The sequence below is a fragment of the Jaculus jaculus genome, chromosome 10, assembly GCF_020740685.1.
Source record: "Jaculus jaculus isolate mJacJac1 chromosome 10, mJacJac1.mat.Y.cur, whole genome shotgun sequence".
In the NCBI taxonomy this organism is placed as follows: domain Eukaryota; kingdom Metazoa; phylum Chordata; class Mammalia; order Rodentia; family Dipodidae; genus Jaculus; species Jaculus jaculus.
The window spans coordinates 71,866,764-71,893,916 of NC_059111.1; the positions used below are offsets into that span (position 1 = coordinate 71,866,764).

A 27,153-nucleotide genomic window follows, 5' to 3' on the forward strand; every position below is an offset into this window, starting at 1 on the left:
ATTTATTTAAGATTGTAGACATTTTTATACTAACACTGTTTATTAACTACCCATACACCCAAAGAATCATTGCCCAAGTATGTCATTGCAATTAATTATCTGCTGAAAAATAATGATAATCTTTCGATTAACCAGTCATCTGTAGTGAAAGTATTAATTTTCATCTTCCTTCCCAAAGTGGGATGATATCTTAAATATGATCACCTGGCACATTCACTATCTACTTCAGGATCCTTGTCTGAGTTATTCTCTGTATTATGATATTTACTAAAAAAAAATCAAGCAAAATAATTTCTGTCATTGGATAGCTAGTTATTTCTGCACATAAGTTGCATTACCAGGGAGATGACTTATGCTGATAGAAATCCCCAGAGTCGATGGACATGGGAGTCAGACTCAGAATTCATGATGAGATGATAATGAACCTACCTGTGACATTATAGTCATAGTGGTAGCAGTTTTTGTTCAGGTTACAGGGTTCCTTCTCCACAGTATCTGGGCAGGCTCTTCCTTCATCAGCAGGTTGCCTGATGGGATCAGCTGACCTTTGCCGGAAACTGCTTTGATTGCAAGGCTTACAAAGAACAACACCATACCTCAGAAAGGTGAACTCAGCCATACAACAGCTAGCACATCTAGCATGTTCCTGAAAGCACTGGAGTAGGAGTGAGAGCACTTGGACCACTGGATAATTTGAAGTCCAGTCAACATTGCTACTCATTCATATTCCCATGCATAAAATACAGGCATTGGCTATAATTCTGATACCCCATCATAGCTCAAGGTACTTAATGCACACATATAACTTCACATCTATACAAGTGAGTAGCATTGGTTCTAGTTTTTAATAAAGAATGCAAATGCCATGTTCTAAATGATAAATACATATGTGATGGCCTATATGTGTGTGTGTGTGTATATATATATATTTATATAATACATACGCACATATATGACCTGCAAAATAATTTAATTAACATCTTTAAATAATTACCTAGGTATTAATGGTTTGTTTTCCTAATGTATACTTGTACATGTATACAAACATGGTGAGCATCTAAAGACAGGCTTGACATTATTTTATGGGAACATCCTTTTGAAAACATTTGGCATTAAGAACAAGAAGGCAAAAGTCTTTGGACCACATAGGCCTAAGATAATTGCTTCTTCCTCTACTTCCATTGTACTTTGGTTACACCACTGGCAAACACATAATGTTTTCATCTAGTGCAAATTCAATAAAGGCTGTGCTACCTTTTATAGTATAAGTACATTGAGAGAACTCTGACTTCTTGGCTTGTACGTTCTTTGCACCAAATTGTTTCTTGCGCACAGTAAGTGCTTCGTTTTGCTGAGTGAATTCTTGCATGAAGATGGAAAATAGAGTCCAAGAATCACCTGTACTCAACTGGCTAATTTGTTTTCTCATTTCAATATTTCTGTTGGCAAATGCTCAAGAAAACATGTTTTGCTCTTTTACAACAGGGTGGAATCCCAATTATTCTTCTAAGATGATTTTTTTTTTGGTATTTAAAACAGAAACCAAATACCTCCACTTTAGTGGTTCCTGTTACTAAAACTCCTGTTAATGAGCTTAAGAAGCAGCCTAGGTTCAGTATTAAAAAGATATCCTTTTGCAATAGAAAATGTGATAATAAGAATCTCTTTGCTATAAGCAGAAGCAGACCATATAGAATGTCGCTTAGCTGTAGAATTAAAACAAATCCATCTGTATGCCATGTCAAAGAGTAGGGTCGTCATGGCTCTTTAACTTGTACTCAAGTCTTGTATTGGTCTTGCTATATCAATTTGCCAGTTAACATCTTTAGAAATGTTAGCACCAAAACAGAAAAGCAGTCTATCCTTGAAAATCTGAATTATAAAATTTACTTTGAAACTGTCCTATCCTTATTTTAAACAGATAATATTACATTAGATGAACCATTCCCATGACTTTCATAGTTTCCTACAGCTTCACAAAGGTGCCCCAGGGCAAACCACATTTGCTAGATACTGTTTCAAATGACTCCATTCCTAACATCCATCCCATGGCAGCACCTCTACTTCTAATGAAATCCAGTTCTGTCTAATTTGGAGCTCGAGTGGCTTCCAGAAGCTAAAGACAGAGCCTGTGAATCAAATGACACTCATGAAGAAGTTGCCTTCTTTCTTCTGCTCAGTTACTTCCCCAGGATATTCTTGCTGTAGCACCCCCCTGGGTGTAAGATCCTTCCTACCTTTTCAATAAAATGGATCAGACCAGAAACAAGGGTGACAATAAGTTTAAGTTGGCACCATTGAAGTAACTTTGCTAGAGCTTCATTCTTTCCCTATTTTTCTCTAAAGGGGATCATTATAACTACTGCAGTCTTTAACATGTTGTGTATTCTTAAGGCCAGCTGAAGGTATCATGTGTTGGTTTAGTAACATGGGTGGAAGATGAGCAAAGAGGTTGCAGGAAGTCTCACTATTGTAGCTTGAGAAGAAACCTTGCTGAATTTTTGTGGCATAGCTACAAAAAGAAGTGGCCCAAGAAAACACACCTTGCTTCGGTAAGCATGCCACACAAAGAGACTTTATATTGAAGTTATTATTTTTTATTAATACCTTCAAAGTTTTGATGGTGAAAAATTAAGCAAACCCTACATTAGTAAAATAGTTAATAATCTCACCAAAGGACATTGGGTCCACGGTCCCCATTCAGATATCACACAATCCTCAGGACATGGTAATTTGCACTCTCGAGACCCCAGGGGCATCTCTTCTGGATCACAGAGGTAATCCTCTACAGGCTCAGAAGGGCCATCTGCTGTATTCTGCATGCATCTAGAAGAAAACAGATGTATCTGTGAAGGAATCAAGACCATTTGGATAATGGCTAACCCATAGACTAGGTGGTTCTCATTAACACCCTCATGGGGTTGGGTCAGAAGCCTTGAATCTAATGAATAACATTCTCCAAAAATGAACATTTCAAAAGTACCTCATCTGCTCCCAAATATAGTCCATGACTTTGCATGATGTAAGTATGCATGCTTGCAATAACATCTCCTTTGCATCTGTAAACTCTGCCTGCCAGGCAAGTAGAGGGTCATTAACACTCATCTACAAGGCAGAAACTAACTAGGGTAGTCTAAAGAGATCTTCAGAGAGGTTGCAATTTTAGCATGCAATCCAATTTTTCTTCTTATGAAAATAGTAGATACTATAGAAAAGTTGGAGTTGTTTCAAAGATGATGGAAGTCTAGGCACAGCACAATATCCATGAGAGGTTTCATGAGGTGTTTTTACAGACAACTAGAGACATTTGTCATTTTTCTAGACATTTGGAAAGTAATTTTAGCTTTCCATCTGCTAACCTGACAAGAACGCCAGGAATAAAAAGACAGTTCTAATTGTGATAACACATATTCTCTATGTATTGTTTGGATCTCCTGTACCTTGATTTTTAAAACTTGTTACTTTTCTTTTTATGAGAACAAATTCCAACTTTGTAGTCCATGCTATTCTGTGCTAAGCAGTCCTGAAATGCTCTTTACTTATCTCTTGAGATGCTAATTAATGTGGCTTCACTGAACCCTGGAAATAATCTCTTTGTGCTCTTTAGTAGTGGAAGAGCAAACCTTTATCCCTCATCTATAATAGGGAAAAGGTCAACCAAATTAATGAGCTTGGGAAGAGAATTACATCTGAAGAGAGGAAAAGGAAAGCTTGGGCTCTTAAACATCTTAGACCCATTGTCATTGTATGTTTTGAAGTGTTGAGTTGACTGAGAATTAATCTGGAAATCTATCCTTCTCAGGAATTTACAATGGGTAGGAATACTGTATTTTCATAAATCGAGTTTACAGAATAACTTTTCTACAGTGGTGCTGTATTTAAAAGGAAATGTTCCTTTCCAAAGACTGGAAAACTGTCATTTGTCATATCTTGATTGTGCATATAGCTTGCAAAACATACACACAAATACCTACTCATGCATTTTGCAAATATTGAATAAGTATTAAAAATAAGTCACAAAAACATGAAATAGTGTTTATATGATTCCATTTCTAAAAAAAACATACTATAAATCTCTTTGGAAGACTTTCAGTTACTAAGGAAAATGTTCAACATTCATTTGCAATTTCTGGAATGTTCTTTGGACAACAGCTTAGAGAGAACACAGACAAAGCTCAAAAGTTGGATTTGATGCTATCAGACCAAAACATGATGGAGGGCTGGAGAGATGGCTTAGCGGTTAAGCGCTTGCCTGTGAAGCCTAAGGACCCTGGTTCGAGGCTCGGTTCCCCAGGTCCCACGTTAGCCAGATGCACAAGGGGGCGCACAGGTCTGGAGTTCGTTTGCAGAGGCTGGAAGCCCTGGCGCGCCCTTTCTCTCTCTCTCCCTCTATCTGTCTTTCTCTCTGTGTCACTCTCAAATAAATAAATAAATAATTAAAAAAAAAAACATGATGGATACTGATCACAGAGCACAAGGATTAACTTGTAAAATTGCCTATTGATCCAAGTTAAGAACAAATGTCCAATACTCTATGAGGTAGCTATGTATATATAACTTTATTTTCACAGGCTTTTTTCTTCCTTTAATTTTATTGTGCAAATAATACATTTATTTAAAGGAAATCAGAAAAATAATTAAAAAATATAATTCCAGCACTTAGAAGTGACTGTTAGCAGATTTTACTTATTTTCAAACAGTTTATTTTATTTTACTTATTTATTTTTTGTAAAGATTTTTGTTCATTTTTATTTATTTATTTGAGAGTGATAGAGAGAGAAAAAGAGGTAGATAGAGAGACAGAGGGTGAGAATGGGCACGCCAGGGCTTCCAGCCACTGCAAATCAACTCCAGACACGTGCGCCCCCTTGTGCATCTGGCTAACGTGGGACCTGGAGAATCAAGTCTCAAATCGGGGTCCTTAGGCTTCACAGGCAAGCGCTTAACTGCTAAACCATCTCTCCAGCCCTCAAACAGTTTATTTTAAAAGCATAGTATTTTTAATAACATTTGAGCAAGTTCTAGCTACTAAAAATTCTTTCTCTCTCTCTCTCTCTCTCTTTTTTTTTTTAATTAAGGTAGGGTCTTAGTCTAGTCCAGGCTAACCTGGAACTCACAGCAATCCTCCTACCTCTGCCTCGCCAGTACTGGAATTAAAGGTGTGCACCCAGCTTTTTCTTTTTTTTTTTATTAAATATTTTTATTTAATTATTTGCAAGCTGAGAGAGTGAGACAGAGAGGAGACAGACAGAGAGAATGGGTGCACCAGGCACTCCAGCTGCCACAAAGGAACTCTGGATGCATGAGCCACTATACATTTCCCTTTACATGGATACTGGGTAATCAAACTCAGGTTGTCAGGTTTTGTAGGCAAGTGCCTTAACTGCTAAACTATCACTCCAGCCCTGCCAATACACACACACACACACACACACACACACACACACACACACACACACATATAATTTTGTGTTAATATCTTTTCTTTTCACTCAAGCATAGAGAAAAATATTAGACCAAGTTAAGAGCAAAGGGAAAAAAATCTCTAAATTAATTTGTTTCCTTCAAGTTCTTGGCTTTCATCTTTCCCCTCAAGAATCAAGAATGATGTCATGGGAAAACTGAATAATATTAGAAATATATAATATAGTATGGAGCAAGTTGTAAGTAAATGACAGGGACAGAGGCCCATGACAGGTGTCACAAATAAGGAATATAGTGTCTGCAGGGAAATCAGAAGCAGCAGTAACAGTAACTAAATCTGTCTTCCCAACCCTCTTTTTATTTGGCATCATGTGCTTGAAATTTCTAAAAAGAAAATATTATATAAAGAATTCCATTTTGGTAGTCTGACATGCTTGAGGTCCTACTTAGGTCCTTAGCACTAGGGAGAAATAGAGTGAAGGAAGAAGGGAAGAGAGGAAGATGTAAGGGCAAAAAGAGGGAAGGCAGAAAGCTATTTTTTTTTAAATTAGGGAAAACCACTCCTATTACCAACTTCTCAATGTGCCATAGCATTCTAGACAAGACTGAGTTGGATAAATTTAGACTTTCACTTTTATAGACTCATCTATCCTGAAATGTCACTCCACATTTAGAAGGAAGCAGAACATTCTGACCCTAATTAGTGGAGGATAAAGTTAGAAAGGTAGCCCACTCAATTAGGAACAAAGAGAACACTGTATAATGATCAGAGATCACAATCAATACTGACCTCCTATATTTGCATCCAAGATGTTTACTCAATAAATAAAGTGCCCTGAAGATTTACCTTGTTTTAAGTGTGTTTAGAAATGTTGAAAAGATATGTTTATAAAGCAAATAAAAGAAAGCAACATGTCCACAGATAGCAGAAGAGAAAGATACAAAACACCACTTTTTTCATTAATTAATTTTTCATTCATTAATTTCTTCATTTATTATTTGATACAGGATCTTACCATTTTGTTTTCTCAGAAATATAAACTCACTACATAGCCCAAGATAGCTTCAAATTGAAAATCCCTTCTTCCTCAGTTTCCAGAGTGCTAGATTATAGACATGTAACACCATGCCCTTCAAAAGTTTATCTTTTTATTATAAATAAATTTTATTTATCTTAGCAAAATGATCAACATTTAAATTCTTCATATATGAATATCATTTTTAAATTTTGGGGGAATAATTTAATTTGGAAAAAGAGTGAAAAAACAATCTTCTGATTTTCTATATACTCATTAGCTTCCAACCTTTCTTTACTCCCAATCCACCTTTATAAAGTTCCTCAGAAGTAAATCTTCAGTGCTAAAAGGCTTCTGAGGGAAAACACAAAATCTTTTATCATATACCAACTTACATATAGGATTATATGTGAGCGTTTAATAATATAAATGTACGTTGAAATAAATCAAGAAACACCATTCTCAAATTCATAAAAAGTTGTACATAAGAGTACATAAAAGAATTTCACTAAATGGGTGAGTTCCTGATAATTTGTCTACAACATTGGAACCTACAAAATGGAGGTGATAAAACCTCACATACTACCTCATAGTGCTAAAGAACTTTTTCAGCTCCTAGGACAAATACCATAGAGAAATGCCATGCATAGTGTAAGATTTAAATTAAGGCACTAGGGAGTTCCAATGCCTATGACAGGGTTTTTGGAGTAAAAGTGAATTCTATAAAGGGTGGCCAGTGTGTAAGTGGATCTTTTCAACACTATTCAGTCCTAAGGGGTACAAACAATACTACCACCCAATCCAAGAGCTTCTACAATAGCAGAGTACACTGTGTCTGTGCTGCCCAGCAGAACACCCCCATGTGGAAAATTGATATAAGGGCTAGAGGCAATGAGGAGACGTATTTTAAACTTAATTTAGTACAGCTTATATAAAAATAGCCAAATGTGTCTGGTGGCTCCCTATCAGACAGAAGACTGAGAGGTAACAGTCAGCCAGGGGCTCAGACACAGCTGCTAATAAGATAAGAGCATGCAAAAGTTAGCCAGTTCCCACTTGCTCGAACAGCCTGCAGGCCTGGGTTCAATTCCCAGTACCCAGGTAAAGTCAGATGCACAAAATGGCATAATTGTCTGGAGTTTCTCTACAGTGGCAAGAGATCCTGGCATGCTGATACTCTCTCCTCATAACCTCTCAAATAAATAACAAATTTAGCCAGTTTGTTGTTGAACAGGAGGAGGTCAAAACAAACTACTCAAAAATGTATTAGAATATACTTGGCCTTTAAGAGAAATGTTCTTGAGTTTGAACATCTGCAAGCATTCAATTTGCTTTCCTTTCCCTTCTACTGCATCATAAAACACGTTAAATCATAAAAACAGAATTTTATAAATGGCTACTTGAAACAGTTTGCATTAGCTTGCCATGAACCCAGATTTCTGACAAACAAAAGTAAGGAGAGTTTTCAGAAGCCCGGGAACGTCATCCACTGCTACATGTAAAACGGAGGGAGTTGTGTGTCTTGCCTCTCAGTCACTCCTCTTGGCCTTACCTCACTTTCCGGGTCTGCACGCCCTCTCCACAGTTATCACGCATGTCCACAAAGGTCACTTTGCAGATGCTCCAAGGCTCCGTGACCCATATGTACTGGTTGCAGTCACTATGGCAGGGAACGACCTCATACACCTGAAATAGTGAATTCAAGACATGGCAGGGGAGTGAGGGTGGGGCCCAGCACGGGTGGAGGAAGGCTCCCTCACCATCACACTCGCTATTGCATCAGCCTACTGTCATTTTTCTCCCTTATCATTTGTGCCTCTTCTACAGAAGAAATACAGAGTGGTAAAGGGGTGGTGGTGGTATTGGTGGTGGCCATGTTGTTTTGCTGGCTGTTCTATTGTGAGAATAGGTCTGTTTCACTGGACCAGATTAGATACATATTTTCCTGCACCAACCTTTAGTAAAATTAACCTTCACTCATTCAGGGTTTGGAAGCATTTAGGACTTGGTTTCATGTTATATATTGCTCTAGCTATGGCCCTAAGCAGTGAAGCCCACACACAACACATCAAATTGTCTGTGGCCAGTGTCCGCAAAGGCTTTCAGCCCCATATGTGATACATTATGTGTAGATTTAGGAACTCTAGAACAACGAACCAATTAGGCTGATGCTCTTTCCTCAATGAGGGAAAGAAACAAAGGAAATAATTTAATCATGATCCATTGTAACAAAGCTGGCATGACCATTAAAGAAAAATCTTTCAGAATATTTTAAACTCCATGACAATTAAGGTCTATCCCTGGTTATATATACATATACACTATAGCATCTGAAAGTTCTGTGTAACCAATTAGAGAAAACATAGATTGAAATCATCCTTTTGAGTTATTCATTGGTGCAAATTTTAGTAAAGATTCAACTAAATTAAATAAAGTTTCTCTACCTTAAATAAAAATTTAAAAAAGTATGCACTGTTGGAATAAGATTCTACAGCAACTGGCATTATGAGCTCACTCAAGTTTGGGAGATGCAGCAGCATCCTACATGTCCAGGGAAGGGGAAACCTAAAGGGGGTTGCTGCCCTTCCAAATTGTTTGATGGATGTCATATAATATCCTTCATAGGGATGCTGGAAATCAGTTTGTAGCCACCTTGACTCATCCCTTCTCAGCCTACTTCACCTTTCCCCTCTCATGCTATAATGAAGGAGAACATTGCTAGTGGGCAACATTGCCCTGTGAAGGTGAGAGGGGTAAACTTTACCACCGCACCTCTCATACTAAAATGAGAGCATAGGAGCCAGGGCGATGGCTCACTGGGTAAGAGTGCTCACTTTCCCAGTATGAAAATCTGAGTTCAGTTCTCCAGGACTTATTTGAAAACCTTGGCATGGCCTCAAATGTGTGTAATCCCACTATTTGGAGGGGGTTTGGCAGGAGAATTGTTGGCTCAATGGTCAGCTGATCTAACCAAAAAAGTCAGCTCGAGGTTCACTGAGATATTTTCTCTTAAGAAGAGGCAGAAGAGTGAGAGAGGATGAAACTCAACATTCTCCTCTATCTTCTACATACTTCTGCGGGCATGCGCATGTACACACACACACACACACACACACACAAACACACACACACACACACACACACACACAGATACTATATAAACACTCAGCTATGCCACACAGAAATGAATAAATGCAGAAAATACTAGGAAAAAAAATGATAATTGGTAAAAGAAAATCTTTTTGGTGGAATATGTGCTATTCTCTTCTGGTAAAACATAAAAGACAACAGTAAGAAAATAGATATATTCTTGGAAATTGGTATTTTAGAAAAGCACTCTGAAGAAGCAGGGGATATAAAGTTCTTACCTGGGCCTGGAGTAGTGTTCAGCAGGAATGAGGAAAAACAAGGAAAACAGATAAATTAAAATGTCAGTAAATTATGATAAAAACTCATGCTCTAAGTTCCAGATGTGATTACTTATACATAAAAGCTTATTTTGGTAAAGGATTGAAATTTTTTTTTCTCAAGAGAGAAAAAAAAAATAACCACTTTTATAACATAAAAGTAAGTTCTGCTCATGGGTATTGTGAACAGTGTAACCAAAGAAGGTATTAGATAAGCAGGGTAAACAATCTCTGAAACTGAATCAACCTCCACATCTTCATTAAGGGAAATTGATCCACATTTGCAATAACTTGTGATTTAGCAGCCAGTTGGGCTGCTATCTACATATTGATCTATTGACTAATATATCTTTCCATCTATTTTCCTTAATCCATCCATCCATTTGTTTTGTAGGAAATAAGAACTTGAAGATTTTCTTATTCAATGAGAAAATGAAACCTTGCAGACCACTTTCAAATCAAAGAACTGCAGTGTATGTTATCGAGTAATGTAAAACTAATCTGTATGGATTACATTTTCAACATTAACACAAGGCTATACATATTTTTCTACGTATTTTACTAATGTTTAAATTCTTATTTTGTGTAAAACATTTATACTCAAAATTGAATGTTCAAACATCCACTATTTATTGTGTCAGCTTTGATTTTTCAGTTGTTATATTTTGATAGACCTCCAGCAAGTTAAGCATAAGAACACAAATGTCTCTGTCAACTTTTTTTTTTTTAAATTTTTTATGTTTTATTTTTATTTATTTGAGTGCGACAGAGAGAGAGAGAGAGAGAGAGAGAGAGGGAGGGAAAGAGGGCAGAGAGCGATGGGCGTGCGAGGGCTTCCAGCCACTGCAAAGGAGCTCCAGAGGCGTGCGTTTCCTTGTGCATATGGCTAACGTGGGTCCTGGGGAATCAAGCCTCGAACCAAGGTCCTTAGGCTTCACAGGCAAGTGCTTAACCGCTAAGCCATCTCTCCAGCCCCTCTGTCAACTTTTGCATCAGGTTACATCAAAGATGGGAAGTGAAAGGTAACTGGTTATATGCTAGATCTTTTATGAAAAGGCAACTTTGTACAAGGTCATGAAGGGTTTTGAAGTCATTGCTAAAGAAACTTCTCAAGAAAACACAGCTTATTCTAATTGCACGCTAACTGATTGGACACATACACACTGCAGTAAAATTAGCTGAGTGTACACTTTCTCTTCCTTAGGACTGTGAGTCACAATTTGTTTAAATTTGAATTTGCCATGGGAAATAAAGAAGTGTTTTCTGCAATATGAGTATTTCATTTAAGTTCCTGTACTTCATATTTATTCAATTATAGTTGTGGAACTGTTTTCTGCTTCAGAAATATAATCTGAGAAATACAAAATGCAAAATGCTCAGTGGCTGAGTTGCTTGGGGGCCAGCAGATGGCAGCAGGAGCGTACATTATCACCCTCAGCAGACCACACCATCAACTTGGGAAAATTCAGATTCTATGGGAATTTAATTCCCTGTCGCCTTCATCTTTATTTACTCAAAAGCTCCTCTCTCTCTCTCTCTGTTTTTTTTTTCCCTACAGTGTAACTCTATTGCTATCTGGGAAGGAAACTGTACAATGAGGAGTGTGTTCAGAGGTTAACATGAAGCATTTCTACATATTTAAACCTGATGCATTTGAGCTTCACTCAGATTCAAATCACATCTGCACACACTATACAAAACCCATTCTTTGTTAATTTACATGTAGAACAACTGTGATAACAATTGTCTGATCTATTGCATTTAAATTAGTCACAATTGCACAATTAGTCTTTCACTTTTGTATCTCCAGTAGAATACAAGTAACAGCCATTAGGCAGCAAGTCATGACGTATGCATACAAACTAACAAAGTTCTGATTTTTGAAAAAGGCCAGGGACTAAATTGTAATATACTTTTAATTACTCTGAGCCCCTGTTTCTAAATGTATTTCATATCAAATATTTAAATTAATGAAAAACATGTTTTCTTTTCTAATTTTAGACCCAAACTTACAAAGTTTTTTTTTTCTTTTTAATTTCAATTTCTGGAAATTGAGAACTTTTCTGAGTCTAGGGGAACTATAAGAATGACATACTTTCATCATAGTAGTTAGATAGTATTTTCTGACAGATTAAATACCTTGACATTTCAGAGATAAGCGTCATTTTCCTTTCCACTGAATTACATTCATGTTCTTCCACTTGCAGAGCTGTGAAGCTCCAGAGAATTCAGAGATAATGTTTCTAATTTGGTTTTTAGTAAGGTACATGGGATTTACTCAGGTATTCAAAAAATAAAATCAATCATATTTATTATTCCAGAGCCATTAATCTTGTCCATTTTGGAGAAATAATAGATGAATAAGAATATTTACAATATCTTAGCACACTCACTGTTAGGAACACACCTGGTTGACATGGTCCAGTTTTGGACAAGGCCTTCCTCCATTGTATGGCTTTTCCCGCAGCCACTTAGACCGAACCTTCACACCACTGCCACAGGACTTGCTGCAGCGTGACCAATTGGACCACTCGCTGAGCTTGCAGTCCGAGGGGCAGGGAATAATGCAGGCCTCTTCAATGTACCCTGGTCGGAGGGAATTGGGACAAAGGTCAGCTCTTCCACGTGTAACTTTTGCTAGCATCCACCATCGCAGCTCATTTAAAAGGTCCATGTTTGGCTTGACAGCAGCAAGCAAGTGAAGAGATGTCTTTGCAGTTAAGAACTCAATTTAAATTCTTCAGGGAAATGACACACACATACAGTGACTCTGTTAAAATAGCAGCTGAACAGCTGCCATGGGATCTGCTTAGGATTCATGCCCACCATATTCCAATGTTACTTTCTGACAGCTCTTGTTTAATTGACAATAACCTGTCTGCTGCCATCTCATCCTCAGACTGTTGAAATGGCACGTTAAAAAGCTCTTAACAGTTTTCTATAAAACCCTATCTGTTAATGCCACACAAGGGAAGATTTTGAGTCCATGCAACATTCTTCTTTAAGACGGAAGCCAGACATTTTCAATCAATATCCAAGATAATCCATTTAACTTAGCACCCACAGTTCCCCTTCTTTAAAAATCAAACCTGAAGAAAATGAAGAAAGTTAAATAAGCAAACAATGCCTCTTATTTTACAATGTTTTTCATTCCAAAGCAACTTCACATCTTGTATTTCCTTGGTTCTCTAGGAAATATTATGAATGAATGGAGCATGTCTGGATTTTAAGACAGATAAGAAAAAAAGCACATGGGGATGATTGACAAGTCCAAGGTCACGTAGTAAGAGATGGGAAAGCTTTGCTGACATCTAGACTAGCCATTACTCATTCTATCAATTCACACATTTAGTTAAATGAATACTGTATAGATTTTGGGAAGTGGGATATTTTCTTTGAATAGTTCTTCCCTGTGAACTTAGCATGCTATGATATCAATTTACTCCCATTTTTCTCAAGGCAATATGCAGAAAAAACAAAATTCACCTGGCCAAGAATCAAATGCCTGGTTTTCTCTCTGCATACTACCTTACATTTTATAACAGTGGCAGATACTTGATTTTGAAACTATAGTATATACAACCTATAATAGGGAGCTTCAGCTAGATTTAAAACATTTTTGTGATGAAAATAAGATGCCATAAAAATCACCTCATTTTGTTTCTTATTATGTTTAATGAGTAAGAAGTTATCTCCACCATCTAACATCTAATTAAGGGCTTTTTTAACACCCCCCTGAAAGAAACCTTGTGCTTATTAGCAGTCAATATTCATTTTCCCCTTCTGTCTTCATGGCCAAACACTGATTTACTTTTTGTCTTTACAAAATTACCTATTTCAGACATTTCATATAAATGAAATCAAACCAAACATTATTTCTTTTTTTTATGATTAGCAGTTTTTTACTTGTTTTCAAAGTTCACCTATGAACTTGGAAGTTCAACTACGTAGCATCTACCAGTTCATTATTCTTTTAATGGATGAATAACCCATTTTAGCACTGTTGATAGACTAGGTAGCACCAATAAAATCTGGAATTTGTGGTATATCTTTCTTTGTACATTTTGTATATTGTATTTTGTATATTTTGTTAAAGGTATTTAACACCTGTTTTAAATTTCTCATTGAAGTCCTGCCTACACAACAGTACAACTTTAATCGGTATGAAGTCTAATAAGCTCATTCACTCATGAAACTAAGACTGTAGGCTACTGCTGTGTGTTACTTTCCAAACACTATCTTTTGTTCCCCAAGAAACAACTATCCTCACTTCTCATAATGTACAATAATTTTACTTTGCAAAAATTCATGTAAATGGAATCATTAGTGTTATGGTTTGTATAAGAAGTATCTCTTAACTGTCCTATGGGGTTGAAGTATTGGTTCTAGTTGATACATCCAATCATTGACAGGTGATTGGATCATAAGGGCTCTCACTTTGTCAATGCATTAATCAATTGATGGCTTCACAGTTTGATGGTAGTATTGGAAAGTGATGAAAATTGGGAAGGTCGAATTGAAGGATGGAATTCCTGGGGACATGCCTTTGAAAGGTGTATCTGGTCTGTTTCTCTCACCCTCCACCCACTTCCTGTGCTATCATAAACTTCTGTCTAACCTAACTGCAGGTGCAAAAGGACAATCTGATAATGCACTATCTCCTCAAAAGTTGTAAATCAGAATAAGTCCTTTTCTCTTAGTTTTCACAGCAACAAAAAGCTAACTCAGATATAGTGTATGCCCACTTGTGTTCATCTCATTTCTCTCTAGTTTGCAATCAGATTCATACATACACTTAGGTGGTGTTGATGCCAATTATAATTGATATGTTATACTCTATGTGTGAATGTTTTATTGCTTATTAATTTTGTTGTTTGGTGAGAATTTAGGTAGCTTTGGGATTAATAGAGCTGCTAGAATATATTCTAGAACATGTATTTAGGTATGTTTAAGCACATGCACATTTTAATTATTTACTCATCTGTGCATGTGCATGTGTGTGTATGTGTGTTTGTGGACATGACAGGGCCTGCTGCTGCTGCAAACTATCAGATACTTGAACCAAAATTTTGCATCCAGTTTACATGGGTGGCCTGGGAATTGAACTCAGGCCACCAGGCTTTGCAAGCAAGTGCTTTAACTGTTGAGCCATCTCTCCAGCCCCAAGTTTATGAATATATTTCAGATGGGTTTATTCCTAGGAATGAGACAGATGTGTAAGGGGGCATGTACATTATATTACTTTATCATAAGTAAGCATGGGAATATTTTGAAAAGTATGACCACAAATTTGTCAGAAAGAGGAGAGTGCAGTTAAGAGTTCTCAGAAGGATGGTCTCAGAAGGCAAATGTCGTGGGTGGGGCTTTGATCGCTGTGCAACATTAAAAACAGAAAGATGATGATGCTGTTTTGAATGTCCTTTTGATTATGAAGAAGGCTTTTAAAGTACTGATAAAAAAATGCCCAGCAGAAAGTCCAGCAAAGAATTGAAGGGCTACTTTACAATAAGCCTATTAAAACTTTTAAACCATAGCTATTCTTTAAAGAAATTACAGTGATTGACTTAAATTTGACTTTATGCTTTTAAGTGGGAAAAGTGACTCTACCCAATGTTTTGAATGAAACTTATATCCAATCCCAATTACTTTTTTCCTGTATCTAGCTAATAAATTTATTAAAATACCATGATGTGGGTTGGAGAGATGGCTTAGTGGTTGAGGTACTTGCTAGCTACACTGAAGAACCCAGGACTGAATCCCCAGGGCCTGTGTATGCCAGAGGTACAAGGTGGCACAAGTGTCTGGAGTTTGTTTACAGGCCCAAACACATCCATTCTCTTTCTCTTTCTCTCTCAAATAGATAAAATAAATGGCATGATGTGCTATTGTAGTTACCTTAATGTTATTGGAACAAAACACCTGACCAAAAGCAGCTGGTGGGAGGAAAGGTTTTATTCTGGTTTACAGTTAAGCAGAAGCTTTGTGATGGTAGAGCAGAGGCTGTACATAACCTCCTTGCCATAGCATGTGGAAAACAGCAGCAAGAGCATGAGTGAGCTGTGTTCTGGAAAGTAAGAGCTGGCTATGATACCCCTAAGCCTATTCCAGCAACACGTCTTCTTCAGCAAGGTTCTATCTACTCAATTCCCTTTAGCTGGGGACCAAGCATTCAAAACACAAGAATTTATAAAGGATATCTGATTCAAATCACCACATATGCCTAAAAAGCAATTTCTTATTATGTCAGTCATTACATCTTAGTAATAACTGCTTAATATATGATGGAATAGCAATGTAAAAATGTATAACATTTCCAAATGTTTTTGAAATGTTTCTAAAGTCTTTACATTTTTTTCAGTTTGAGAAATTATTAAATGATTGTCAGAAGTAAATCTCTAAGATTTTATCATTTAATAATTGTATTTGAAAGAGAATCATATACTTCATATCACTACATGGAATGACAGATCATTGTAACTTCTATCATTCTATTTTATCTGTGAGATTTTTACAGTGTCAGTGATATTTGACATTCATGACTTCAGACTAATCTGCTTTGTACCACAGAGGAAGAAGGTTTAAAATTTTGTCTGATTTTCCCAATAGAATATCCCAGAAGGCATCTCTCAACTAAAGCTCAATCATTTAAACTGTTAAAAGATATAAATTAGGAACTGAGATAAAGGAAAAACAACAAAAGAGTGTATTGTTCAACATCCTATTTTTTATTTTCCAGTGTGTAATAACTTTCAATAATTGCCTGTCATGTGTATCTAACACCATTAAAATCTCTAAAATCTCTAATCCTACTAGATAAACATTCCCATGTCTTCTCAGTTAAGACCATTTTTAATGGCAATTAACATCAAGCAATCATGGGGGATAGAAATGCACAGGAACATTTCACATGTTTTTAAGGATAAATAAGTTGCTGGCAACTAATATCAATTTATGTTTTCCAAAAAGTGTCACAGTAAAATAAATGACTTCACACTTAATGATGCTAAAAGTTTTAGTAATTCAATACTGAGTATGACACTTGGGAAAATCAAACTTCCACTTTTTTTTAATTTTGACTTCTTTTAAAAATTTTTTAATTTATTTATTTTCAAGGGGAGAGAGAGAGAGAATGGGCATGTGGACATGTCAGGGATTCTTACCACTACAAACAAACTTCAGGCACATATGCTACATTGAGCATCTGGCTTTAGCGGTTACTGGGGTATCAAATCCAGGCCATGAGGCTTTGTAAGCAAGTGCCTTTAACTGAATCATCTCTTCATCCCCACAACTTATTATTTTTTTAAATCAAACTTCAAACTGGGCATGGTGGCACACACCTTTAATCCCAGCACTCAGGAGTCCAAGGTAAGAAGGTCACAGTGAGTCTGAGACCACCCTGACACTACAGAGTGAATTTCAGGTCAGCCTGAGGTAGCAGAAGAACTTACCTCAAAAAGACAAACAAACAAACAAAAACAACAACAAGAAAAAAAAATCAGGCTTCATCTTCTGATTATATGTTTTTTGTAGTCTGACCACTATGTTCTGAGCTCTGTTTTAAGTTGAAACAAATACAAAACACTAGCAAGCTTAAAGTGGCAACTATAGCATATGCTGCCTGTGAGACACATTCATTTGAATTATGAATGTGCAAATAAAAGAGCTTTCAACAGCCTTCATGATTAGCAAATTATACTGCTGAAAGGTACACTGTGGGTGATTAAAGAACCCATTTTGAAAGCACATGGAAAATATTTATTAGTTCTGACTGACCGTTGAGTGAATGAGTAACTATATAGCACACTATCTGAAAAATCTGAAATAATCTAAGAACTAGCTTCAGAAATCTCTCCTACTTAATGTATAATATGTATATTTGTAAAAAGGCACCACATATTTAAATAGCTTTTTACTAGAAAAAAAAATGAAAAATATTATTTTATAACTTCTTCCCAAGTGGACACAATATTTTAGCAATAGGGAAATCAAAGTACAATGTGTATATATATCCAAACTCCAACATTTCAGTGTTTGGCCCAAATTGATGTATTTAATAAATCAATATTAGGTAATTATTATAATGAAATGCCCAAGTAAATTCATATAGCAATATAGCACTTTAACTATATTTATTATTTTATCTGCTCCTCATAACCTCACGTGCTGATCTCTAGGTGGTGGCAATTTGAGAAAGTTGTGGGGCCTTGCTGGAGATGTGTGTCACTGGGGAAGAAACTTGAGGTTTACTATTTCAGCCCCATTGAATGTCCATAGCTCAGTCCACTCGCTCTGGCACCTTGCTGTTGATATGTGATGATGTGAGGTAGCTTTCTGCTTGTGTCATGCTTTTGAATTCATGATGAGAACTCATTTTGAAACTTAAATTGAAATAAATCATTTTTTCCTATAAGCTGATGCTGGTTGGGTGTTTTGTTCCAGTAATGACAAGGTAACTGCAATATCTACTAAGTCCTTATATACTTTATGAGAAAATTTAAACATCAGGATGAATAACTGAGGTGTGTGTTCATTATTTCCATACCAGTACTCTACCAATGAGCAAGAACATTTAGAATAGTTTAGGTTTCTTTATAGCTGAATTATTTTTTAAATATATTTTATTTACTTGAGAGAGAAAAGAGAGAGATTGAGAGAGAGAGAGAGAGAGAGAGAGAGAGAGAGAGAGAGAGAGAGAGACAGACAGAAAGAATGGGCATGCCAGGGCCTCTAGCCACTGCAAACAAACTCCAGACGCATGTGCCCTCTTGTGCATCTGGCTTACATGGGTCCTAGAGAGTTGAACCAGGATCCTTTGGCTTTGTAGGAAAATGCCTTAACCACTAAGCCCTAAAGTTGAATTCTTGCTCAAGGCTACTTCTTAGCAAGTCACTATAACTGAGCTTCATCCTAAGCCTATTTCTCTAAAAATTCAGGTTGTGTAAAGAATTCAACTGATCTTTTTCCTTAGTTCATTAGAGATGGCCTCTACATTGTGAAATTTTCTAATAAATAGGACTATATTTGATGTTCATACCATACACAATACAATACAATTCAGAAGGGTGCTAGTCACAGTAGATATACCAAGATGGTTGGACCACTAAGCCTGGTTATATGCTCTGACATCTAGTATGGAAAAACAAGTTCAGCCCCACCAAGTGATTTAATCAATGTGCCTGTGTAATGAAACCCCAGTGAAAATTATGTTTACAAATACGTAGCTTACTTGCTAGAGAAAAGGTTGCTCTGGAGATCCCTAAAACGGTGGCCAGATTCTGAAATGAGAGCAGTTTTGTGAATTACTGAGTCCTTTAACCTATGAACTTTGACTCAGATATAGGTAGCATAAGAATTTTATTGAATTTTCACACACACACACACACACACACACACACACACACACACACACACACAATTTTGTTAAAGAATGAAATAAACTTATATAAGACCCTAAATCCTTTTTTTTTGGTAGTGGATGGCTTTAATATCACATTATTATCAACAGACAATTATAAACAGAAAATGGATAAACAATGGAGCTTAACACCATAGATCAAATGGAATTAGCAGACATCTACAGAACATGACATTCAAACTCTACAGAATACATATTTATTCTCAGCATGTTATGAAACCTTCTCTCAAATAGATCCTAAATTAGAACACAAAGCAAGTCTCCACAAATTTAGGAAATATTTTACTTACCAATCAAAATAACAAGCATTAGAAGCAATTATACACCTAAAGCATTTGTTAACTTCCCAACATTTATAATTTTCACTAACATAGAATTGAAAACGAGGGTAGGACAATAGGGCTTTGTTAGGAATACAACCATATTTTCTGGAGTGTTCAGATTTTGCACCTAAAGCAGTGGAAATTAATTTTAAAGTATATTATAGTTACTTATTTTCAATGAGATCCAGTATAGGGCACTGCTCTTTTCATGAAGGAAAATCCAACATTGCTATGGAAGTATTTCCAAAGTTTGGTGTTTACTCACTACTTTGTTGGATTCTAATGGATAAACATAATTTTATCAATAACAGTGTTTGATGATAAGCTGGAAAACAGCTACATTCAACTAGTTTAAACAAGTTTCTTTGCCTTCAGTTTCTTGCTTGTGTGGATGGTGAATCTCTAGAATGACCCAGACTCTATATCCCCATATTTATTGTCTTTTTCCTGTAGCATCTTGCTGAACCAGTGAGAAATAGATCATCCAGAGATTTTATGGTTATAATGTTTTAAAATTGCATTCATGGGGATTTTTCATTTTATTTTTTTAGACAAACTAGCCTTGACATTTCTATTTAGCTCTGGCTGGCCTTGACAATATGTAGCCTAGGCTGGCCTCAAACATCTTACCTTAGCATCTGGATTAATGTTTTAAGATTTTAAGACTTCAAAATTCTATCCTTTTTTGTTTTTATTTCTAGCTGTAGAAGAAAATCTGAGTCCAACCAAGTAAAAACAATTTAAAAAATAATAAAAAACCTTCAAAACCTTAAGAAAGCTCCTTCTTTTATTATGTAATTTAAAGGCGTAAAGGTTAAAGCTAAGAGTAAGCTAGCCAGAAGTCAATTTTATCAAAGGAAGGGGAACTGTTATATAGAAAAAAAAAAAAAAAAAACAATCTGAGTTTTCTTTTTTAAATGTTTATTCTAGACCAAAGTTTTCTTATATATGCAGAGTGCACAAATGGGCTAAACATTGAAAATAAGCATAGGGTAGGGTTTTCTTTAAAATATATTATTTGCAGTAAACACACACACATTTGTGTGACCTCAGGTTTACTTCTTGGGTTCAGAGACATAGCTTATGTCTGGTACTCATGTCTTCTTATAGGCATTTATATAGAACATTCTCCTCACAAAAGCCTTGTTTACTACTTGATATTCTGATGACAATATGAAATAGGGTAAGACATTTTAGGATTGAAAACAAGAAACTGATGGAATGCAGGCTTGGATTTTCAGGGGTTTATTAACACAGTAGGAACCTATATCTGGATTCACACAGGTCTTCCTGTATATTTCTCAGTTTTGATACATAACAAAACACAGAGCTCTTGTGTTTGTATTATGAGAGCTACCACACACATCAATAAGATTATCACATATGTTTCATTGAAGGCACTTTTATCTCTCCAAATGACATTAGAATGGATGAAGTCAGAGAAAGGATGAGGACTGAAATATAAGGACATCAATTGCTGGTAAAAGTCCAGGTAAAATTTTCTTTAATTATAAATTTATTTATTTATTATTGAGAATAATGAATTGTTCTTGGTATTTAACTTTATTTGAAACAATAGAACACTTTGTCATAAAATCTGAAAGCAAAGCCAAATTAAGTACAGGGTATATAGGAGACTATGGCAGACATCCTAGCCTAAGGTGCTCTGTGAGCTGAGTTTGAAAATCTCATTATTCAGCAAATATATGAGTTGAGATGTCAGGGACAAGAGCACCCACAACTAAATAACAATGACAGGTGCTTTCTCTTCACACATCACATGAGTTGTAGCTCCAGGAGAATTTCCAAGTCTTACTCTCCTGTTACCTCCACTTTGCTCCTCCAAAGAGCCTATGGGAGTATGGTGCAGAAATTCACTCTACTTAAATTAAATACCTGACAATCACTTTGTACCTATGTTTCCTCAGGAATTCTCTCCTTCCTTCTCTGGCTCTTCAAACTTATAGCCAGTTACTTCAGGGAAAGCCAGACCTTACACTGCCACTTTTACATTTGAACAGGAAAATTCTTCCCTTTCAGTGATGACTGCAAAAGCAATACTAGCTGAGTCCATGTTATCAAGTGAGACATTGAAATTCTGCAATGAATTAGATATTAAATAAATTCTACTAACTGAAAGGTTTTTTTAATTTTTTTGGAAAAAATTGAGACTCTATTTTAGTTTGTTTGCACCCCTCTTGACTGCCTGAATTAATTAAACATGTTCACGTTTAACTGAGTATCCACCATGATAGGAACAAGTTCTCATTCAATTTTGCTTCTAATTAACAAGTAATCTAAAATCTATGTGCTTGCTTTTAAAATCCTACTGAAAATAGTAATGTGTTTGGCTATGGTGTGGTTGTATAATGATGTGGGTTATACTCAAAATCTATCCTATCCACATTCATAATTATTTTTATCAGACATGACTTGCATTTCATATATAACTTAAAATCACAAACTCCTTTTTTTTTTTTTTTTTGGTTTTTCGAGGTAGGGTCTCACTCTAGCTCAGGCTGACCTGGAATTTACTGTATAGTCTCTGGGTGGCCTCGAACTCAAGGCGATCCTCCTATCTCTTTTGCCTCCTGAGTTCTGGGATTAAAGGCATGCGCCACCATACCTGGCATAAAATCACAAACTCTTTAACTGAAACCTATTCATAAGTTGGGCACAATATGAATTTTTGTTCAAGATGCATTAATTTTTAAAAATTTTTTATTTGACAGCAAGGCAGAGAGAGAGAATGGGTGCACTAAGGCCTCCAGCCACTGCAAACTAACTCCAGACACATGTGCCACCTTGTGCACCTGGCTTATGTGGGTCTTGGGAAATTGAACCAAGGTCCTTTTGCTCTGCAAGCAAACACTTAACTGCTAAGCTATCTTTCCAGCCCCAAGATGCATTTCTTTACTATGCTTTGACCATGACCCTCTCCTGTTCCTACAAGTTCTGATGGAAAACACTGTGGCATGTATTCTGGTGGACCCTGACCAGGACGACAGCACCTGTTTTTCACAGTTTCTTGCTATAGTTAGAACTGGTCACCAAACAGGATACCTGCTATGAAATATCTCTATTCAAACCATGAGAACTGGTAGATGTGACATGAGGAATGACACTGCTTTGGCTGAGAAGAAAGGTGCCAAACATTGTCATTCAAAAGCAAGATATATTTGTAATGTGAAAACATTATCATCAATAAGAAATGTATTCATATTTAATTAAAATATTGATATTCATAATTATGAACCATTACCATTTAATATTAAAATTGCATTCAGTTATAAAGATTAGCATTTAATTAATTTTAGTAAGTGTGTAGTAGAAGCCCTTTGTGAGCTTGTTGAAATGTAGGTCTGACAACAGGTCTAAAATGAAGGCTATTTCAGCATCCCAACAGTTTCTTTTTTCTTAAGTAATAGCATTGTACTGAAAAATATCTATGTGAAAATTCTATGTGAATAACTTTGGGTATTAGTAAGGTTTTATTTTTTATGTTTTTGAAATATCCCTTTTAAATGAACATACAGGTGCTTACAAAATATGTGTTACAGTCCTTCATTAATGCAATGCCCTTGGTATGACGTTGCCTTTTTTTAGTATAATAGGCAAATAGAAAGCATAGGTTTAATACAAATCACTCTTTAACCATTAAAGAAAATTAACATTATACTGATCTATTATACTAATTATTCAGAAATATTGGGTTGGGACTAGGTAGAAAGCAGAGAGCTGGTGAGATGACTCAGTGAGTAAAAGTGTTTGCCATGAAAGCCTGATGACCCGAGTTTGGATCCCCAGAGCCCACATAAAGCCAGATACAGTAGTGGGAGTGTCTTTGATCTCTGCATATCTACAATGAGATGACAGACAGAATTAGAAAAATCCCTAAAAGGTCGTGGGCTAGCCTGGTGTAGACTCTGCAGCAAACAAGGTGGAGGGTAGAAACTGACTTCCCTGTACTCAACATATATGCCATGGTCCACGTGCATTCATATGTCCATACATGAACACACACATTTTATATACATACATATTATATAAAAATATATAATTCTACTAATATATACCTGTATCTATATATATTCATATATATATACAAGGTAAGCAAATATAGATAATTTGAAAGGTACAATGGAATCTACTAAAAGGTTTAGCTATCTAAATGCCATCATGATGTTCACATGGCAACAGACAGTTCTCTTATCTAAGAGGCCCTGTGCCATGCTTATTGAATTTGCAAAATAGCATACTTTCTGTGCTGTTTACAAACACAAGAGCATATAAGCCTTGAGTGCTGTCATTTCTCCTACTGATCTGAATAGACCTTTTTTCCTCCTTCAATACTTTGACAGATATATTGTGATATTTTGACAGATACATTGATTTATATTCTCTTTATGTTTTAAAGGTTTTCCTCTTTAGACTTGAAAAATGCCATAATAAAATGCTAAAAGCATATTGTGCTATAAAATGAATTTATTGATTAAAGTTCAGTGAGTACAAAATTCCTTCAACTAGTACAACTATTCTGAAAAGGACAGATGTAAAGGACTACACTATATATATAAATTTTATTTATTTACTTATTTATTTTGAAGTAGGGTCTCACTCTAGCTCAGGTTGACCTGGAATTCACTATGTAGTCTCAGGGTGGCCTTGAACTCACGGTGATCCTCTTACCTCTGCCTCCTGAGTGCTGGGATTAAAGACATGCTCCACCACGCCCTGGCACTTTATATTTTTGCTACCATACAATACAAGATAAACAAATGACACCCAAATTTTCCTTCAGCAAACACTTCCTGGAATGAGGTTCATCAATTTCCCCAGGGTAATTGTTAAATTGCCAGTATTTTTCTACTGCAGGCTCCATACATTTACTTTGTTTTCAAAATTATAACTTAATAGGCTTTTCCCATAGGAAAACCCATCCTCATAAATATCAAAGGTTCTTATCACTGGTGAACAAGCAACCTGTCACATTCAGGCATGGATTGTTTTGCCCCACACACTGAATCTTCCTGAGGCTTGTTGCAGGGCAATGATCCTCAGACTGTAAGTGTGTAGGAGAAGCCCTTTGTGAGCTTGTTGAAATGTAGGTCTGACTCAACAGGTCTAAAATGAAGGCTATTTCAGCATCCTAACAGTTTCTCAGTATTTTCATATGAAAGGCCAGCAGGCTACATATTGAGCAGCTAGGGTTTAGTACCCCATTTCAATAACAGCACAGCTGGCAACCTGTTTCTATAAACAAAATGTTGCTGGAACATAGTTACGCTCATTGGCTTTTATTTTGTTTGAAGCTCCTTTCTTGCTATAACTGTAGAACTGAGTAATTATGACAACAACTTTATGGGTCACACACCTTAAAATATCTGTTATTTAGCTCTTTCTGAAAACATCTAATGACAAGCAAATTAACCTAATACCCAATTCGGGAATTTCCTTATTGGCTGTCTATGTTGTAATTACTTGATATTTTCAACAACAATATTTCACCTTTAGGCAACAGGAGAATTGCACACATTAAATAATGTGGGCTCAGGAATAAAAATACTGATAATTTGTCCTGTTTACTTGATACACCATTTAACATCACAAATATGCATGAGTTTAATCTTAGAATCTGTACTAATACTGCATCATGGCTTAAAGTGCCTACATGAAGTAGCAAAGAAAATTTGCTGAAGATAATTTGAAGAGAATTTTCTGGAAGGAAGTATGCGGTTCATGTAACTAAAGACTGAAGCATGTGACATTTTTATACTTTTCACCTTCTAAAAATCTCTTTCAGGTCACATACATGGAATTATTATCTTTTCGTTTCACTATAAATGTGAATGGAAATAAATATTTATATGTGCCAAGGTCTCAAATTTGTAAATACTGTTTGGAAAAATTTAAGTTGTCATAATTACTAATATGAACCAAGAAGTTAAGATAGTGTGTAATCAGTCCACTTTAAACACATAAACATTGAGTAATGTTGGTATTTCTTATCCAATCAAGAGAATTACTGTGTATTATCTTTTCTCTACTTTAGTGGGTGAGGGGAAACATGAACATTTGATCCGTAGCATACAAAATATGTGGCAAGTGTAGCTCTTATCTATCGATTACTTTTCAAAATGCAATACAGACGCTGAACAAGAAAGTACCACATCCCTGATGAACTGCAAAGCCACTGAGGCTCAACTCTTCATGAGAAGGAATTCTCTCTAGTATTTCATTTGTTCGTATTTATTGAACTTCAGTCTTCCAGATGCATCAGTGACTAGAATATTCTAAGGTATCTGAAGCAGTTACCTTATGATTACAGAAAGCAGACCAAGAGCAGCACATGGAAGGAAAGGGCTGATTTGAGTGTACAGTCTCAAGGGGCAGTTTCATGATGGCATGGCAGAGCAGAGGGCGGGCATAACATCAGCTGCAGAGATAGGAGCAAGAGAAAGCTAACTAGCTAGTACCCAAGAGGGCTGAACTGAATTCCCAGTGACATACCTCCTTCAGCAAGGGTCCAACTCCCAAGGCTCTACTAGCTGGAGACTGAGTATGAGGCTTAATCATGTCTCAAACACATGAGGGGAATATTTCACAACCAAACATCTATAGTATTCTTGCACCTCTCTATTCTTATATGAGGGATAAAGTACTAATACTGCTTATAGTAAGTAAATTATATAGTATGTTCATAGGGTGATATATGCCTTAGAAATGCAAAAAGTGAAGCACAATAAAGAGATTTGGGAGAGGCGAGTCAAGTTAGAATATGCACGATAAAATTCTATCATGTATATTTAAGTGGAATTCTTACATACATAGATATTGGATAAGCCAAATTATCCCTAAGATGCCTTAAAGTATCATGGTTAGATAACATAATTTTTTAAAGTTCCATCCTATTTCTTTTTTTTCTCAATTTTTATTAATAATTTCCATGATTATAAAAAAATATCCCATGGTAGTACCATCCTATTTCTTATCCTATGAAAATCTTAAGGTTATTCACATAAGAAATATTTAGTACTGTACAGTTAGATACTCAACAGTTTTCTAGTGAATTGTTAGTCAATCAAGATATAACAGGACTCTAGTTATGAATAAAAATGTTTTCTAGTGACTTAAATCTGTTATTGTAATGATTTGTATAATGTTTCCAGGACATACAAATGTCCCCAAATATGTGTTCATACATATCAGTATTTGTATGGTAAATTTATTTAATACATGTGCAAAGATGGATGAATATTTATGTAGCTCTTTAGGTATATTTTAGTATCTGATTTGAGTAAATGATTAAAAATTTAAATGATTTAAAGAGAAACTAGAATATAAGGTCTGAATTTTGGAATATGATTATTCTTAGCACAGAGTTGATTGTTATGAGCAAGTCTGTTATTGTAATAGAATTGTGCCCTGTGTTTAAGACATTAAAAAGGTAGCCACATGGGAAGCAGTTAAGATAACATACAATTAAGGTGGTGAAAGTCACATTGCATATGAGTATAATTACTGATAATGTGATTCACAGATGGACAGCAATGATTAAACAGAAA

At 35.9% G+C, this 27,153-nt stretch overlaps 1 protein-coding gene across 4 annotated transcripts in view; it reads right to left on the minus strand.

Moving 5' to 3' along the window:
* Thsd7a (thrombospondin type 1 domain containing 7A) overlaps positions 1-27,153 on the minus strand; it is a 399,007-nt gene that overhangs the window by 24,391 nt on the left and 347,463 nt on the right. For all 4 annotated transcript variants that reach the window (XM_004671591.3, XR_006639374.1, XR_006639373.1 and 1 more), the window contains exons 14-18: positions 12,255-12,433; positions 9,809-9,814; positions 7,993-8,126; positions 2,673-2,826; positions 430-574 (exon numbers count right to left, since the gene is read on the minus strand). In XM_004671591.3, coding sequence (XP_004671648.2) covers positions 430-574; positions 2,673-2,826; positions 7,993-8,126; positions 9,809-9,814; positions 12,255-12,433 — 618 coding nt within the window. The remainder of the gene's footprint in view (positions 1-429; positions 575-2,672; positions 2,827-7,992; positions 8,127-9,808; positions 9,815-12,254; positions 12,434-27,153) is intronic.